This window comes from Echinops telfairi, unplaced genomic scaffold (assembly GCF_000313985.2).
Source record: "Echinops telfairi isolate 266 unplaced genomic scaffold, ASM31398v2 ScPeMD7_23;HRSCAF=83, whole genome shotgun sequence".
Taxonomy (NCBI): domain Eukaryota; kingdom Metazoa; phylum Chordata; class Mammalia; order Afrosoricida; family Tenrecidae; genus Echinops; species Echinops telfairi.
This window is the reverse complement of record NW_022103920.1, coordinates 84,767,280-84,783,594: the sequence shown is the minus strand read 5'-3', so window position 1 is coordinate 84,783,594 and position 16,315 is coordinate 84,767,280. Positions and strand designations below refer to the sequence as shown.

At 41.4% G+C, this 16,315-nt stretch overlaps 1 protein-coding gene across 1 annotated transcript in view; it reads left to right on the top strand.

The window, feature by feature from the left end:
* Positions 1–16,315, top strand: part of HIBADH (3-hydroxyisobutyrate dehydrogenase) — a 115,230-nt gene that overhangs the window by 95,302 nt on the left and 3,613 nt on the right. Inside the window, exons 5-7 of the mRNA XM_004702743.2 lie at positions 6,464–6,597; positions 8,170–8,246; positions 15,395–15,551. Coding sequence (XP_004702800.1) covers positions 6,464–6,597; positions 8,170–8,246; positions 15,395–15,551 — 368 coding nt within the window. The remainder of the gene's footprint in view (positions 1–6,463; positions 6,598–8,169; positions 8,247–15,394; positions 15,552–16,315) is intronic.

Genomic DNA, 16,315 nt, shown 5'->3' with positions numbered 1-16,315 from the left:
AAAGAAAGAAATATGCCAGGTTAAGTAAAAAATATCAATACTCATCTACCACTTTTATCTAGCATATCATATGGCGGTTTGCATGTTGCTGTGAAGCTGGAATCTGCCACCAATAACTGAAACGTCAGCAGAGTCATCTAAGGTGGACAGATGTAATGGGAGCTTCCAGACTACAAAGAAGGAATAGGCTGTGTGTGCACGTTCAACGGATTAGTCACTGGGAAACCTTAGGAGTAGCACTGGCGCGTTGTCAGACACAGAGCTTGAAGGTGGACCCCTCGAGTTGACGGCACTCAAAACACGACGGGAAAGAGCTGCGTCCTTGAAATCCGTCAACACTGATGATGTGGTTGGAGTAACGCTGCAAGGACCGTCATTTACTGATAAGGCATGGCTCAAAAGGAGAAGAAACAGCTGCAGGAAACCATGAGTAATCAGAACATAGAAATATCAAATTTAGGAATCTAGGAAAATTGGAAGTCATCAAAAATGAATAGAATGCATTAAAACTAGTATCTTACACATTAGTGAGCTGAAGTGTATTAGTGTTGGAGATTTTGAATCAGATAATCTCATAGTTTACTATGCTGGGAATGACAGATTGAAGAGGAATGGCGTCACATCAACAAAACAAGTATTTCAAGCTGTAGCCTGAAGTATAATGCTGTCTGCGATAGGATATTTCTATATGCCTACAAGGAAATCTAGTTAATGCAAGTGTTCTTCAAATTAATGCACCAACTACTAAAGCTAATGATGAAGAAATTAAATAATTCCATCAACTTCTTCAGTTTGAAATTCATCAAACATGCAATCATGATGCATTGATAATTATTGGAAATTGGAACATGAAAGTTGGAAACAAAAGAGGAGGGACAGTAACCAAGTTGGAAATCACATGATAGAATTTTGGAAGACCAACAAGTTCTGCATTGCAAATGTCTTTTTAAAACAACACAAACAGTTACTATAACCAAAGACTTGACCAGACAAAATGTACAGGTACCAAAGTAACTATATTGTGGGAGTGACTCGGGAGAAGCTCAATATCATCAGCCAAAATGAGGTCAGGGACTGACTGTGAAACACCATCAATTTGCTCTTAAGTTCAGATTGAAGCTAAAGAAAAATTTAAAGGTCCACAAGAGCCCAAATACAATCTGGAATACATAATTCCCGAGTTTCGAGAACATCTTAAGAACAGACTTGACAGACTGGACATTAATGACTAAGGCCAAACCAGTTGTGGGATGACATCAAGAACATCATACTTGATGAAAGCAAAAGGCCATTCTAAAGACACGAAGGAAGGAAAAGATGCGAAGAGATCCTGAAACTTGCTATTGAAAGTAGAGTAGCTAGAGCTAATGGAATAAATGAAGTAAAAGTGTTGAAGTTTTCAAAGGACTGCTTGAAAAGACAACTAAGAGAAATTCAAGCCTCTAGTTAAAACATTGAAGAATTCTATGGATAAATAGTGAATGATAGAAGCATCAAAAGAATATGGGAGGAATACACAGTGACCGTATTTTTTTCTTTAAATCATTTTATTGGGGGTTCATACAATTCTTATCATAATCCATACATGCATCCATTGTGTCAAGCATATTTGTCCAATTGTTGCCATCATTCTCAAAACAGTTGCTTTCTACTTGAGCCCTGCTCCGTATCTTTTTTTTTTTTAATCGTTTTATTAGGGCCTCATACGACTTTTATCACAATCCATACATACATACATCAATTGTGTAAAGCACATTTGTACATTCATTGCCCTCATCATTCTCAAAACATTTGCTCCCCACTTAAGCCCCTGGCATCAGCTCCTCATTTTTCCCCTCCCTCCCTGTTCCCCCCTCCCTCATGAGCCCTTGATAATTTATAAATTATTATTTTGTCATATCTTGCCCTGTCCAATGTCTCCCTTCACCCACTTTTCTGTTGTCCGTCCCCCAGGGAGGAGGTCACATGTAGATCCTTGTCATTGGTTGCCTCTTTCCAACCCACTCTCCCTCTACCCTCCCAGTATCGCCACTTACACCACAGGTCCTGAAGGGATCTTCCACCCTGGAGTCCCAGTGTTTCCAGTTCCTATCTGTACCAGTGTACATCCTCTGGTCTAGCCAGACTTGCAAGGTAGAATTTGTATCATGATAGTGGGGGGCGGAGGAAGCTTTTAGGAACTAGAGGAAAGTTGTATTTTTCATCATTGCTGCATCACACCCTGACTGGCTCGTCTCCTCCCCGAGACCCCTCTGCAAGGGGATCTCCAGTGGCCTACAAGTGGGCTTTGGGTCTCCACTATGTACTCCCCCCTTCATTCACTATGGTAAGATTTTTTGTTCTGATGATGCCTTATACCTGATCCCTTCAACACCTCATAGTCACACAGGCTGGTGTGCTTCTTCCATGTGGGCTTTGTTGCTTCTGAGCTAGATGGCCACTTGTTTACCTTCAAGCCTTTAAGACCCCAGAAGCTATATCTTTTGATAGCTGGGCACCATCAGCTTTCTTCACCACATTTGCTTATTCACCCGCTTTGTCTTCAGTGGTTGTGAGTGACTGTATTTCTCCTGATGACAGTTCAACAACAGTGGCAGCAGCACATTGACAGGGAGCTGTCCCCAAATTCAAGCTGAATGAAGACTAGGACGTGGCACGAGGGGGATCATTCCTGATGTCAGACGGATCTTGACTCATGGCAGAGAATGGCAGAAAGACACTTGCATTTGCCTCTGTAGGTGCTAATAACCAGAGAGGAGAATGGGACTAAGAGGCAGTCTTAAGAAAACAATAAGAGAACACCACATGGTTTAAAATAGGGAAAGATGTGCACTAGGGATTAAAATCAGGAAAAATGTGCATCAGGGCTATATCTTTTCACCATACTTATTCAATCTGTATGCCAAGCAGATAGTCTGATAAAGTTGACTGTCTGAAAAAGAATCAGGATGGGAGGAAGGCTTATTAATTACCTGTGATCTGCAGATGACACAACCTTGCTTGCTGAAAGTGAGGAGGACTTGAAGCACTTGCTGATAACAAAGGACCGCCGCCTTCAGTATGGATTCCATACAACTCAATGTACAGGAAACCCACACCTCAGAAGTAGACCAGCAGAAACCGTCACGATAAATAAACAGAAAAGGTGGAAGTCAAGGGTTCCAGGGGTTTGGGGGCCACAGTCAGTGCTCGTGGAGGCAGCGGTCAAGAGATCAAGCAACATATTGCATTGGGCAGTTCTCCATAAGCCTCTTTTAAAGGGTTAAAGGGCAAAAACGGCACTTTGAGGACTAAGGTACCACCGCCCCAAGTCATGTTACTTTCCGTCACCACATACGCGTGCGAGAGCTGGACAATGAATAAGGACCACTGCAGATGGACCGATGCCTTTTGTTGATGTCGAACATTGCAAGTGCCACTGATGACCCGAGGAACAAGCAGATGTCTTGAAGTAAAGCCAGCGTGCCCCTTGGCAACAAGTGTGACAAGACTTCATCCCACTTCCTTAGTGTCATGAGAGACGATTCCTGGAGAAGCATGTGATTGATGCTTGGTAGAGTAGAGGGTCAGCAAAAAGTAGGAAGCCCCTCAGGGAGATGACTTGACACAGAGGCGGCTTGACACAGTGTGCTCAGACATAACACTGCGTGTGAGCATAGCCCAGGACCGGGCAGTATTGTGTTCTCTTGTACATCGGGTTGGGGCTGACTTGGCACCTAAGAACAATACCAGGCAAAAAGTATTGCTGCTGAACCCTAGAAACTTTCAGCAGACTGAAATAGCAGGTTGAGAACCTCTTTTTCTCAACGCCTCCTCCATCTTGGTCTGTACACCTCCGCAGGCAGTGTGCCCATCTGTGTAAACTTCCCTGGGAGAATCTGCGCACTACGATTTATACCCCTTCACAACCACATGCTTGCAATCCCTGTGACGCAAATTGTGTTTCTTTTAAATGCCCTTGGAATTTGGGCTACAAAGGAGTCTGAGGGGCAAACCCGGGGCTCCCCTGTGGGCCGGTTAAGGTTTTTGGAGGAAATCCTTGCAGAACAGCCTTTATTTATTTCCCTGGGAAAGCTTTCCTGGCTGTTTTCTCATCAGTGGGTTTTTCAATTTTGAAATTTCTTTTAATAAGCCCCCAGAACACTGTATTCTTTCAGAAGATCTGTCAAGATGACCCCCGTGGAGTTCACCAAAACAGTCAGCTTAATCTGAGTGGATATCTTTGCCTTCAATGTAACTGGCCAAGCAGAGCCCTTAGAAGCCACTGTTTTGATTGCCCTTTTTTGGAAGTCACCCTAATGAGATGAAGACATGTATTACTAAGAGAACTTGTCTGCAGCTGTCCACTGTCACAGAGCTGTGTTCAAACTTGTTTTCTTTGGGATACACCCATGCACATAGGAACGAAAACCCTAGTAGCAATGCTCTTTCTTACCCGTATATATGGACTGGAAGGAGCTGGTCTTGAAGAAGGCATAAGCTGTGTCACCCAGTTTAATCGGACTCGTGCCCTGGAAGGTAGGTTGTGATAAAGCCAGGAACAATTAGCACCCCTCAGAAAGGAGGAAGAAGTGGAAATACCACAGACCTCTGAATTGAACGATGAATTGTCCTTTTCCCTTGTGGTCTCCTCTTGCTTAAGTAACTTATTTCTTCTTTTTGAAATATGTGTTTGAACTAGTGAGAAAGTGCACCTGTCAAAAGACTAACCAGCTGAGAACCATTGTCAGCATTACTTTTCCTGTAATAAACGACTCTCTGAAGCTATTTAGCAGTCTGTAATCTAGATACAAAGCGATTGACCTATGATGGATAGTGAAAGATTTGTTTGTAAGCGCTGACTTAAGTTGTCTACTTAGCTTCTCTAGGTCAGATCAGCAGGATCAGGAGTGAGGGTGGTCATGTGGGTTGAATCAAAATAGCTATAGAAATGGGACAGAATAATTGTGAGCATTAATGACTCACCCTCTTAGTGAAGTAAATTAGAAGCTAACAAAATGACAGTCATTTAAACTTCCAGCATTATCAGAATGTTCAAATAGCATAGACTGACTCATTAAAAGCACTTGTTATAATTGGGTTTTTGTACATAATCAATTCCAAAGTGTCTGCAGATACTTTCAGATAATGTGACTTAACCATTTGTTTAAGCATCTCCTACTCTCATAACATGTGTCCACTCACTCTTCCAAGATTGTTTGGCTAGCACAATGCTGACTTCTCTCGCTCTCAATAATTGGTCAAAAATAGCATGAACTGTAAAATAGAAAGGCTTCTTGATTTGGCAAGAGCCAAACATTCACAATTGGAATGAAATATGAATCTCCTCACTTGGGCTTTATAATGTATAAAAACTGTGTATTTCCTTGAATATATTAAATTCAAAAGTAGGCCATTACTTGCAGCTGTCTATTCTAATGGGCCAGGTTTGATATATGGTACAGACAATTATGGTTTCTTTATTCTTAGCTGTACTGTAAAAAGGTTGTAAAAGCAAAAATTATATTAATGCAGCTCTTCCAATTCCTTTTCTGGTTTGGAACAGCAAAACTTCACTTGAAATTTATGAATTAGGATTCCTCAAATACTAAAAATTGAGATGTGTGAAGCATTCCCACCCCCCTTTCTTCCAGACAACCGTTGGCTGTATTTGTAAGTTAGAAGATATTTCTTATATCATTTAAATCTATGAACATGTACCAAACCTTTGTTAAAAGCTGCTTTGGAGGAGTAAAGCTACTGTTTATTTCTGGCACATATCCTTAGGGATAAAATGTCTGAACGGTGTGTACCCGGAGGGAAAAGAAAAACATCCAGTGACATTGGAAAGTACACCTCAGAGTAATCAGCCTGAATAGAGCAGCATGTTCCTTTACCTGAACACAGGAAAAGCGTGTCGTCTGGGGTGTGTCCTGCTCCTGTGCAGGCCAGGACACAGAGAAACCTTTTTTTTTTTTTGGTGGGGGGTGGTTAGTGGGGGGCAGGGGATGGCGATGGCAGGGCAGAGAGGGTATACTTTTTATGACTGAATGGGTTCCTAAGGGCAGTTACTAGATGTGTGGGAATAACACTCCAGGCTCAGGCGTCCTTCTGTCCGTGTGGTGGTGTGTTTGTGTCACAGTATTTGAGATGCACTGTGGGTGTGGGGTGACCGACTGGGTCTGCCTCCTTGGGTGTGTGAGTAGCCCGTGTGATACCTGCTGGCCACGGAATCCCTCACACAGGGGTGGACTGTCTTACCCAGGGCGGCGTACAGTGCACTGGAGGGAGTGACCCCCTTTCTCTCCTCCCTTTCTCTAGGACAGGTCGAGGCTACATTTTCTGTGCTAAGTCAGAAGCTGGTTCTCAACCCCTTTAAATCCTTCAAAGCTGTTTTTATTTCATTTTGAGAATTCTCTTTAATTTTATTTCCTACTCTAAGAAATGTTTCCTTGGCCCCATCCCTTGTGCTTAAACCACTCAGGTGTGGGAGCTGCCCGATCCGGGAACCTCACATTTATGGTGGGAGGAGTTGAAGAGGAATTTGCTGCTGCCAAGGAGCTGCTGGGGTGCATGGGCTCCAATGTGTTGTACTGTGGAGCCGTTGGCACTGGGCAGGTAATCGTTTCACATTCATGACCCTGAGTGACTGATGTAAAGTGGGCTCAACACGTCCAATCACCTATCTTAACCACACTCATATTCCTCCCTACACCATTCAACCTGGATTCTTGGTTTGCTGAGCTTGCGTAAGTTAATTTGGAATAAATTAGTATCTGCAACCTGGGTGCTTTCCGCCGACTGAGGTTTTATGAAGAGAGCTGAGGGACGTTTCATCATTAGGATCTTGACGGGTCATCCGAGTGACCGCGGAAATCATCCTTAGACCGATTGAAAGGGCTCAGTTCGGGAAGTCCTGGCTACAGCTCAGTCCTTGTAGTCTAGGCAGATAGAATCGACGTACGCACTGTCGTCTTTTTCTTGAAAACAGAGATAATTTTTACGTAGAAACTTAGACATGACTGACACTACTGAATATGTTTAGTCTGAAATCAAGCTAGATACTCCATACTTTCACCTCCAACACACACACATACATGCATGATCACTCACCACCTTCGCTCCTCCTAATGCTTTGTCCTGATCACTAGTATCTCACCTGAGACACTGGTATTAAAGTTATTTTTTTCTATCCCTCTGTCCAGTCGGTCTTCAGTTTTGCAGTTTGGTTTGGTGGCTCTCACTGTTGACCACCTAGTCCATTCTACACATTCCCTGGTCCAGTCTTTCATTGTCTCATACCTTCTAGATTGCTCGAGGGCCTGGCTGCTAGATGCCAGCTTTACCATCGTGCCCAGCAGTGTGACCCAAACCAACCCCATCAAGATGCTTGTACCACTGCAGGGCTTCCCATTCAGAAACGGAACAGCTGCCATTTTCCTGCCACGATGAGAATTCAACTCTTTCTCTTAGCTTTTGTAGCTCTTGGCCCAGTCTTAACTAGCAAAGTCCTCCTGATTCCTTACAACAGTTGCCTGTGTCACGTTTCTTACTGTTTGCAGGAACAGCCTAGAACCCTGTGGAGTTATTTCCTCCTGTCTAGTCACTGTTTCCCCGAACACCTTCTTTCTCTTTCTTGCCTCCTTTAATCCTGCCTGGCTTTATGGGAAATGATCTCAGGTTCCACTTCCTCTAAAGACATCTTCTTTTTCTGCGCCTGCCTTCAGCAATCCTACATTTTTAAATGCCTACTCTCTCTAACAGACTCTACTATCTAATTTGCTGCTTAATTGTGTGTGTGAGTCTGTTGGTTGCCTTTTCATTTAGTATATTACTCCCCTCTCCCCACTTAGATCCGTCAGCTGCAGCCCGTAAAGAACAGTTGTGCCATTTAGATCAGTAATCCCTATAATGCTGAGCCCTAGTGGGAGCCTGCTCACCACTGAGAGAGGGCTTATTGCTGCGTGGAAGAGCCCCCTCTTCCCAGTCTGTATGTGATAGTGTGTTCGTTTAAGTTCAGAGAGGGACAGTCAGTACTACATTCTCCTCCCCCATTTGTGAGAAGAAAAAGAAAAACAGTTGGCTGCTCCACTTGTACAAAGAAGTTCCCCACACGGGTTGAATAAAATTTAAACTTTGAGTGATCACTTGGCAATAAAGGTATTTACTCTGAACTCAATTTATTTCCAGGCTGCAAAGATCTGCAACAACATGCTACTAGCTATTAGTATGATTGGAACTGCGGAAGCTATGAATCTTGGAATCAGGTTTGTTGACTAGTAACATTTTCACATGCAAATTATTTTCATAGCCTTCCTGTTTGTTTGTCTGACATTGAAAGCACTGTGTTAAAGGTACTCCGTTATTGACCTTTCTTAGACTGCTTTTTGGACGAGCAGTAGGACCCTGGAGAGCATGAGTACTCTGGCATGGCTGGAAGGTCTGTTGTGCTGTGCATGTGAAAGTACTTTTCTTTTTTTCTTTGTGCTTTGCATATGCATTTTGTTGTTGTTGTTTGTTTGTTTGTTTTTTAGTCATTTTATTGGGGGCTCGTACAACTCTTATCACAATTCATACATCCATCCATTGCGTGTCAAGCACATGTGTACATTTGTTGCCCTCATCATTTTAAAAACATTTGCTTTCTACTTGAGCCCTTGGTATCAGCTCCTCATTTTTCCCCTCCCTCCCCACTCCCCCCTCCCTCATAAACCCTTGATAATTTATAAATTATTATTATTTTGTCATGTCTTACTTTGTCCGATGTCTCCCTTCACCCACTTTTCTGTTGTCTGTCCCCCAGGGAGGGGGTTATATGTGGATCCCTGTAATCCGTTCCCCCTTGTTTCTTTTTTAAAAGTGAGCCCCTCATTTGTTCTATTGAAATGCAAGAAATGCTTTTACTGTGACATTGAAACACTTTGGTAATGTTGGGACAAATCTGTACAACACGAGTTTAGTGAATTCAAGTGTCGTGCCATCACCTGACTGGTTTGCTGCACCTATTTTCAACATGATCCCCAAAATCTGCACTAGAAATCCTCTTAGCTGTTTGCCCCAGATCCCCTGGATGGCATCCCACAAAAGCTGCAGTTCATCCCCGTAACTCCCGTTGTCACTGGCCTGTGCTTGAGTGACTTTGCCTTAGGGGTGAAGCTTTCTATGAAAATCAAACGATACTCTCGCTTTGCTTAGAGTGATTCCAGGGTTCTGTTTTTACCACGGATGATCATTTTTTAGAATGCTTAAGGTTAATGTCTTAAATTTAGCCTCTAATCTTTTGGGTTAAGAAATGCTACATATGATAAATCACCTAATTAATGTTTTGAATGTTTTATATTTCATGAATACAATACGTATACATTTTCACTTTAGAAAATGCTTAATTAGCAAGATGCTTTATTCAGGTACTTTACTCCTATTCCCCAAAGCTACTTACTGAAAACCAGATATTTCACAAATCAGGGTCTTATTTTATGTCACAACTTTTGATAAAAGGCAATAAAAAGAGCCAACACATTTTGAGATGTATTATTTTTAAGACACAGTAATGGATTCACATTTCCTTTTAATTACCATATCAAGATGCTGTTGTTTTATTGAATTGCCCTTGTCTCAGATGTTAAACTATCTTGACCTATTAAGTTGTCATTTTGTAATTGAGATAAAAGAGGAATTTGCTTTGCATCAGTGCTAATTGGTTTATCAATATCTTGTACCATTTACATTTCAAAATTGCATGTCTATAAGATGATAAGGCATATTTGTACAAATTCTTAATAAAGCTGGTAGTATCTAAGAAGCTGTGCGGGGCTGTATTATGGCCAGGTTTAGGCTCCGAGGCACTTAACCATAACTGAGAAACTAGCTTCCAGTTTGGTTTTCCTCTAAACTAATTCTATGAAAGAGGAAAATGTCAATTTCTGGCACCACAATTGCACATAGAATTAATAGGTGTTGACAGAGGGATTAGAGCGTTAGTATGCATATGCATCTCTAGCATATTTTCACTTTTCTGGATGTAAATGAACAAATGGTTAAATAAATAAAGCATAGATTGACATTGGCTATTGTATACTAACATTTCCTCTTTTATTATTGCCAGTTTTATATTCTACTTTTTACTTTGATGATTAATAGAGCAGACTATTCCTGAGGTAGAGTATTATATCCTTTAGCATTCTTCACATCATTTTCCTGTCAAAGCTACTACTACATCATCACTTGCCATTGGGCAATGCACTATTGTATTGGGCAAGTGCTTGTAGCAATTCTAAATCCAAGCACTAGCTAATAAGAATAAGATCTGTACTGTGAAGTGAAAAGCTAGTGACTGTCACAGTGAATTAATTACCACAGGGAAAATGAAAGTGGATAAAATTCCAAAAAGACACATTAAGAGCAGAAGCCTCCATGTTGTTCGCCAGGCCCCCACTCTCATAGAACCAGTCATTGGAAACGTGAGACTGGAAAATGTTCTTTTTCCCTAAATCTCTATGTACATGATTATTACTGAGTGTGTATATACATAATGTCTGAAAACAAAGGAGAAAATAGCTGGTTGTTATTTAACTGTTCAAATTATCTATATATTTTTGTTGATTTTGGTTATCCTAATGAATTGCTTATTTTCATAACCTTAGGATTCTCTTACTTTATCTTCCCAATTCAAAGCCCTAAAAATGAGTGCTTCCACTATTGTCTTTTCTCCACCGCTTACAGACCTGGTGTAAAATGACAGCATTGCTCTCTAATAGAGTATAGGGAGCGGCCACGATTTATTGAGCTTTGCAAGGTGAAAGAGAAAATTGGCATCAGCAAGCATAAATTCCCAAGCAGTAAATTCCACCAAATAGTACAGCATCAAAGTGGTTCAGCCACATTTATATTCTGTTCACTCTGAAGTGAAATTTTTTTGAAAGCATGAGTGTCAACATTTACAAAATTGAGTCACCTGTTCCTATGAAGTGATCATTTCTGATTACTCTCCGAGTCAGTAGTGTTTGTTTGTTTTGTTTTTAAACAACTACTCTTTTTTTTAATAGAAGAGTAAAATCATACAACTGAAAATTCTTACTGATCCCGTGGACCAAGTTGCTCTTTTATAGTGAGTCTTTGTAAATATTAGTGAAGTTTTATAATGTTGTTACCGGCATACCAACATACTTTGTAATTCTTTTTTGTTTCGACCTTTTCTCAGTCTAACTGAGTGTCTCGGTCGGACTTTAGACGCAGTGATATTGCCTTCTGATTTTTACTTCACCAGGCACTGATTGGATTTTTGATTTGTTGTATAACAAGTTACTGGTACTCGGCTTTCTAACCAGCACCCTCCAGCCACCACCGTCTTTCCTCTCCCACCCAAGGAAGCTGAAGATCATTGAACTTCTGCACGACTGTTCCAGCCGAGAACTTTCCAAAGAGCATAATTTCAGTTTCTTAGAAACAGCCCTTAGGAGAGGTTGCCTTTTCATGTAGGAGATTGAGTGAAGCCCCTTACTTAATAAATAGAACAAATGGCAAGAGGTTTGTAATAAAATCTTGGTCAGATTTCCCAATACCCTGATCAGATGCTATCCTACTGACAGATGAACGCTAAGTTCACCACCTGTGTGACTCAGTGAGCGTCAGGATGGGTAAATCTGCATCTAGATCTGCATCCCAGCTCTGCTGCACACTTAAACTGTGTGACCCCAGAAACGTAATTCAACCTTAGCAACCATTTTCTATAGTCAAAAATAACAGTATCAATTTATAGAGATGTTATGAGGAGTAAGTGAATTAATCTTTGTAAATATTTTTCAAATTGCTCTTGGAACAGTCAGCACTCAATGTGATAGCTGTCATGTAGGGCTATGGTGGTGGTTGGTATTTGAAGGGAATTTTATAGATATATATATTAAATATGTTTTATTGTGAATTGGGTGGGGTTCATATCTCAGATCATCAGTTGTATATTCAACAACGAAAGCTACTTATCAGACTCTCCAATAGCTTACCCTACCCACCCCCCATTTCCATTTCTTCCTCTCCCTCTCCTGGAATGCTGTCTGTCTTCCCCTGAAGTGAATGCTGTTTTTAGGTTTTTTCTTCATCTCACTCCTCACTGCCTGGTATTAGCTCTCTATATTTATTTATATACTGCCTGTCTTGCCCACACATGCCCCATGAAGGTGAATGGCTCAATCTGCTCGTTGCTGTGTCCTAGGAAGTCATCTGGCAAAGAATAGGCCCTCAATGAGAATAAACCAGTGAGTGCAGAGACGAGAAAGCACTTGAGGGAATGAAGGCATGGAGCATGGTGCTTCTCCTGCTGCGAATGTCAAAGTTACCTAGAGATGGCGCCTACCTCACCCGCTCATGGAACCAGGGCAGCCTCTCCTTAGCTTGTTAGGGTCTCCATCGCTTCACTCAGCACCTGCACATGGCAGATTCTGGTAAACATTGGTTGAGTAAGTGAATGATTTATTGAAATTGACATGGTCTTACATGTTTTGTGTCCAGTTCTCTTCCTCTGATAAGTACATCCTATTTTAATGATATAATTCACTTTATTATATAAAGCCAGATGGTATGTAGATGGTCAGAGAGAATGTAAAAATGAACAAACTTTTTTGCCACCTAAAGCCTTAGAGGTACAGTGAAGACAAATGTTTGTTTTCTTTTTAATTATTTGTGGTTGGTGCATCTTTACTTTTCCCAAAAGTTCATTTAAAATCCCTGTGTTTTAAAGGTGAGTAGATTTGACACCCTGACGTTTATTTGAGTTGCATTAGATATGCAATCAGAGCAATGAATTCATTTTCTGTTTGTATCACAGAACATTCCAGCAATTGTACAGTCACATGTTTGCATGCTCGCACCCTCGAACCACGTCCAGTGGCAAGTTATTATGGGGACTGACAGACTGTCATCCTTTTGATGGCTTGAGCTGTATATCTCCCGAACAGCAATGGGGCTCTTATGCAGAAAGTATCATATGTTCCCAGCCAATTTACAGGGAAACAGCAATAACATTTTATCATGGTTGAGAGCCCAGTAGCTGCTTCCTATTAAACTTGCCCTTTCAGATACCTGTCTTGGATTAATTTGTTGATTTCAAATGGAAACTCAGTCTCCTCCAGTGAAGCATGACGTTCTAGGATAGACTCTCTGAATGACAATTACTGTGTATTCTAGCTGGTTGCAGACCATTACAAGCCTTGGGCACAGTGGAAGACAGAGGACTTCAGTAACTGATTTTAATATCATGTCTAATTTCAACTGTCAGTTATATCTGTGCCAGTGAAAGAATCCACAGAAAGATGAAATGCAAAACACTCTAACTTGCTCTTTTTAATGATTCACTTTGCTGCGGGGTAGGAGAGGAGGGTGGGGGGAGGAAGCTCAGGCAGGGAGTAGCCTTCTCCTAAGGAGCCAGAATGGTAGAGAGGAGCCACCAGATTTGAAAAGCAAGCAGTGAAGAACTGCCGCCTGGCTGGCTGTGTGTCCCTCAGGATGCTGCTTCTAGATGTGCTGTGTTCTCCGAGGAGGGTTTCCACGAACCAGGGCCGCCCTGTTTGTGCTGGACCATTCAAGAAAGGGGGAGGGTTTCCCAAAGTTAAGATAATCGAGCTGTGCGCACCGTTTTGGTAAATATTCGAGACGGTGTGAATTTCTTGGGCTGAGTTCAGCCCAGTTGGATTGTAAAGAGGAGAGGTTATAAATACGATGAGCTGTTTTAAAAGCAAATGTACATGAGAATGCCCCTACATTGCAAAAAGAGCCATGTTTGGAGAATCTTTAGAAAGATTCCCTGCTTAGGGAGCACATTAGGTATTCACATTCTTGAACTTTATGGTCAGAGAGTATATTTGGAGTTATAGAGAATTAACTAATAGTTAATTTGTAACTTTACTTTCCACAATTGTTCCCTAACATATAGTGATAAGCCTAATTATTTAAAAAGGGAAAGAAAACATCTGTAGTAAACAAAACACACAAAAACTTGGATCTTTGAAAAATGAAACGGTTGAATTTCCTTCTAGCAGTCTTCCGTTGAACAAGCAGCTAGTTTAGATGCAGTCCTCAGTCTTGAGTGGGATTCTTGGTTACGAACCCCTCGTTAAGCATCATGTGCCTGAATCAAATGCATGTAGATACATGGCATGCCACCAGCTACCACTGGGAAGTCTGATGGCCGAATGCTCCTATTGCTTGCTAAGTACATGCCCCTTGTGCCCATTAGCCCTCGCCTGCTGTCCTAGCATTGGGAACATGTTTCACTGGGGATGATAGATACTCAGATTGTGGAAAATGGAAAAATAAACACATTTCAGGCACATCGACTTTGTGTAAAGTTGATAAGATCTGAAGGATGCCAAAATGAACCCTTTGTTTGCCATTTATATAAGAATCTTCTCTTTTTTTAAATGAATGTTCATATTTTCCCCCTAAGACACTGACTGGCCTAAAGAAAAGCAGAACGTTCTTGTGACAGTTCTTTGTTAAGGAAGCTCTGCCTGAAAGACCCAAGACAGTGCTGGGCGTAACGCTTTCTTTGAAGCTTGATTCACCCACACTGTGCTTCCCAACGCTGCATGAAAATACTTAGAAGCAAAGTAATAGAGCATTTTGGTTCTTGGTTTTTTTTTTCTTCTTTTTTCTGGGTCCACACGGAACAGCCATGCATGCCTCAGCCTAGTGATAGAACAAATGCTGTTTCCGCTCGGGCAAGCTGTGTTTTATCAGGATCAGTAACCTTATCAGCAGTTGACCCAGAACTATAATGCATGTCTCTGAATAGATAGCATATGTCACAGCTCCGTGCAGAGTTGCTTCATAAGCAAGATTGTCTAATGAAGATTTAATAAATAAGGAAAAGTTTGCAGGAAATAGTATCTTCCTTTATAATGATAACTTCTCCTTAGCTCCGTTTACTGCCCATGGTCCTCTCACATTTGTTCCCATAAAAGCTAACGGAATAAACACACATAGAAATGCACCTACACGGACTCCCATGATGCATCATTTGTCCATCAATGATTGCCTTTTGAAATATGTTGCTAGTGAGTCAAGAGTGTGGGATTGGTCCGTCAGGTCGGTTTAAGGTTCTCATGTGACACATAAATGCAACAAGGTCCCAAAGACCCAAAGGCCCGCGAGTGGGATAAAAACCAACAGAGCTTTATGCAATTGTTCGGTATTTCTTTTTAAAACGGGAGAGGACGGAAGGATTTTTCCAAGTTCAAAATGGCCTGGCTCAGACATGATCTTGTTTAATCAATAGGTTTTGATACCTTTCATTTAAGATTGGCTTCTTCACTCTCATATCAATCTTTGATTTTTTATGCCATATAATAAATGGAGAGAGGATGCTGGTAAGTAAGTCACAGCTCGCTTGTGCATTTTGACATATAACACTTTTCTTTCACAGGCTAGGGCTTGACCCCAAACTGTTGGCTAAAATCCTAAATATGAGCTCTGGACGGTGTTGGTCAAGTGACACTTACAATCCTGTGCCTGGAGTGATGGATGGCGTGCCTGCGGCTAATAACTACCAGGGTGGATTTGGAACAACACTCATGGCTAAGGTATGGTGAATGCAGAGACTGCCCAAGAGAGGGAAAAAGCCCAGACTGATCGAAATTCCATCTTTGGAATTTGTTCTTTGTTCCACTCTTTTCTTTGAACATGGCATTTGTCTGTTCTAGAAGGCAAGATTGCTTAGGATAGCGGTTTACTTAATAGACATAAGTAAAAATTTCATTTATATAAAACATTCTGGTCTTGTTTATTTTATCCCTAGCCTTTAGGATGAGAAAAATGGGCCAGGATTTTTTTTTTTTGGTGCTTCTAATATGAGCTGGTAGACTTTTTACCATAAACTCAGTTAATTTCCCAAAAGCAGTTAAAAGGGTTCAATGTAACAATAATGAAACTCACAACCTTCCTCTAGTTCTTAAACGCTTCCTCCCCCAACTATCATGATCCCAATTCTACCTTGCAAACCTGGTTAGACCAGATGATGCACAGCAGTACAGATGGGAACTGGAAACACAGGGAATCCAGGACAGATGAACCCCTCAGGCCTAGCGGTGACAGTGGCGATACCGGGAGGGAAGGGGGCATAGAAAGGGGGAATCGATCACAAGGATCTACATTTAACCTCCTCCCTGGGGGATGGGCAACAGAAAAGTGGGTGAAAGGAAACACTGGACAGTGTAAGATAAGATAAAATAATAATTTATAAATTTTCAAGGGTTCATGAGTGAAGGGGGGAGCGGGGAGGGAGGAGAAAAATTAGGACCCAATGTCGGGGGTTTAAATGGAGAGAAAATGTTTTGAGAAACGATGT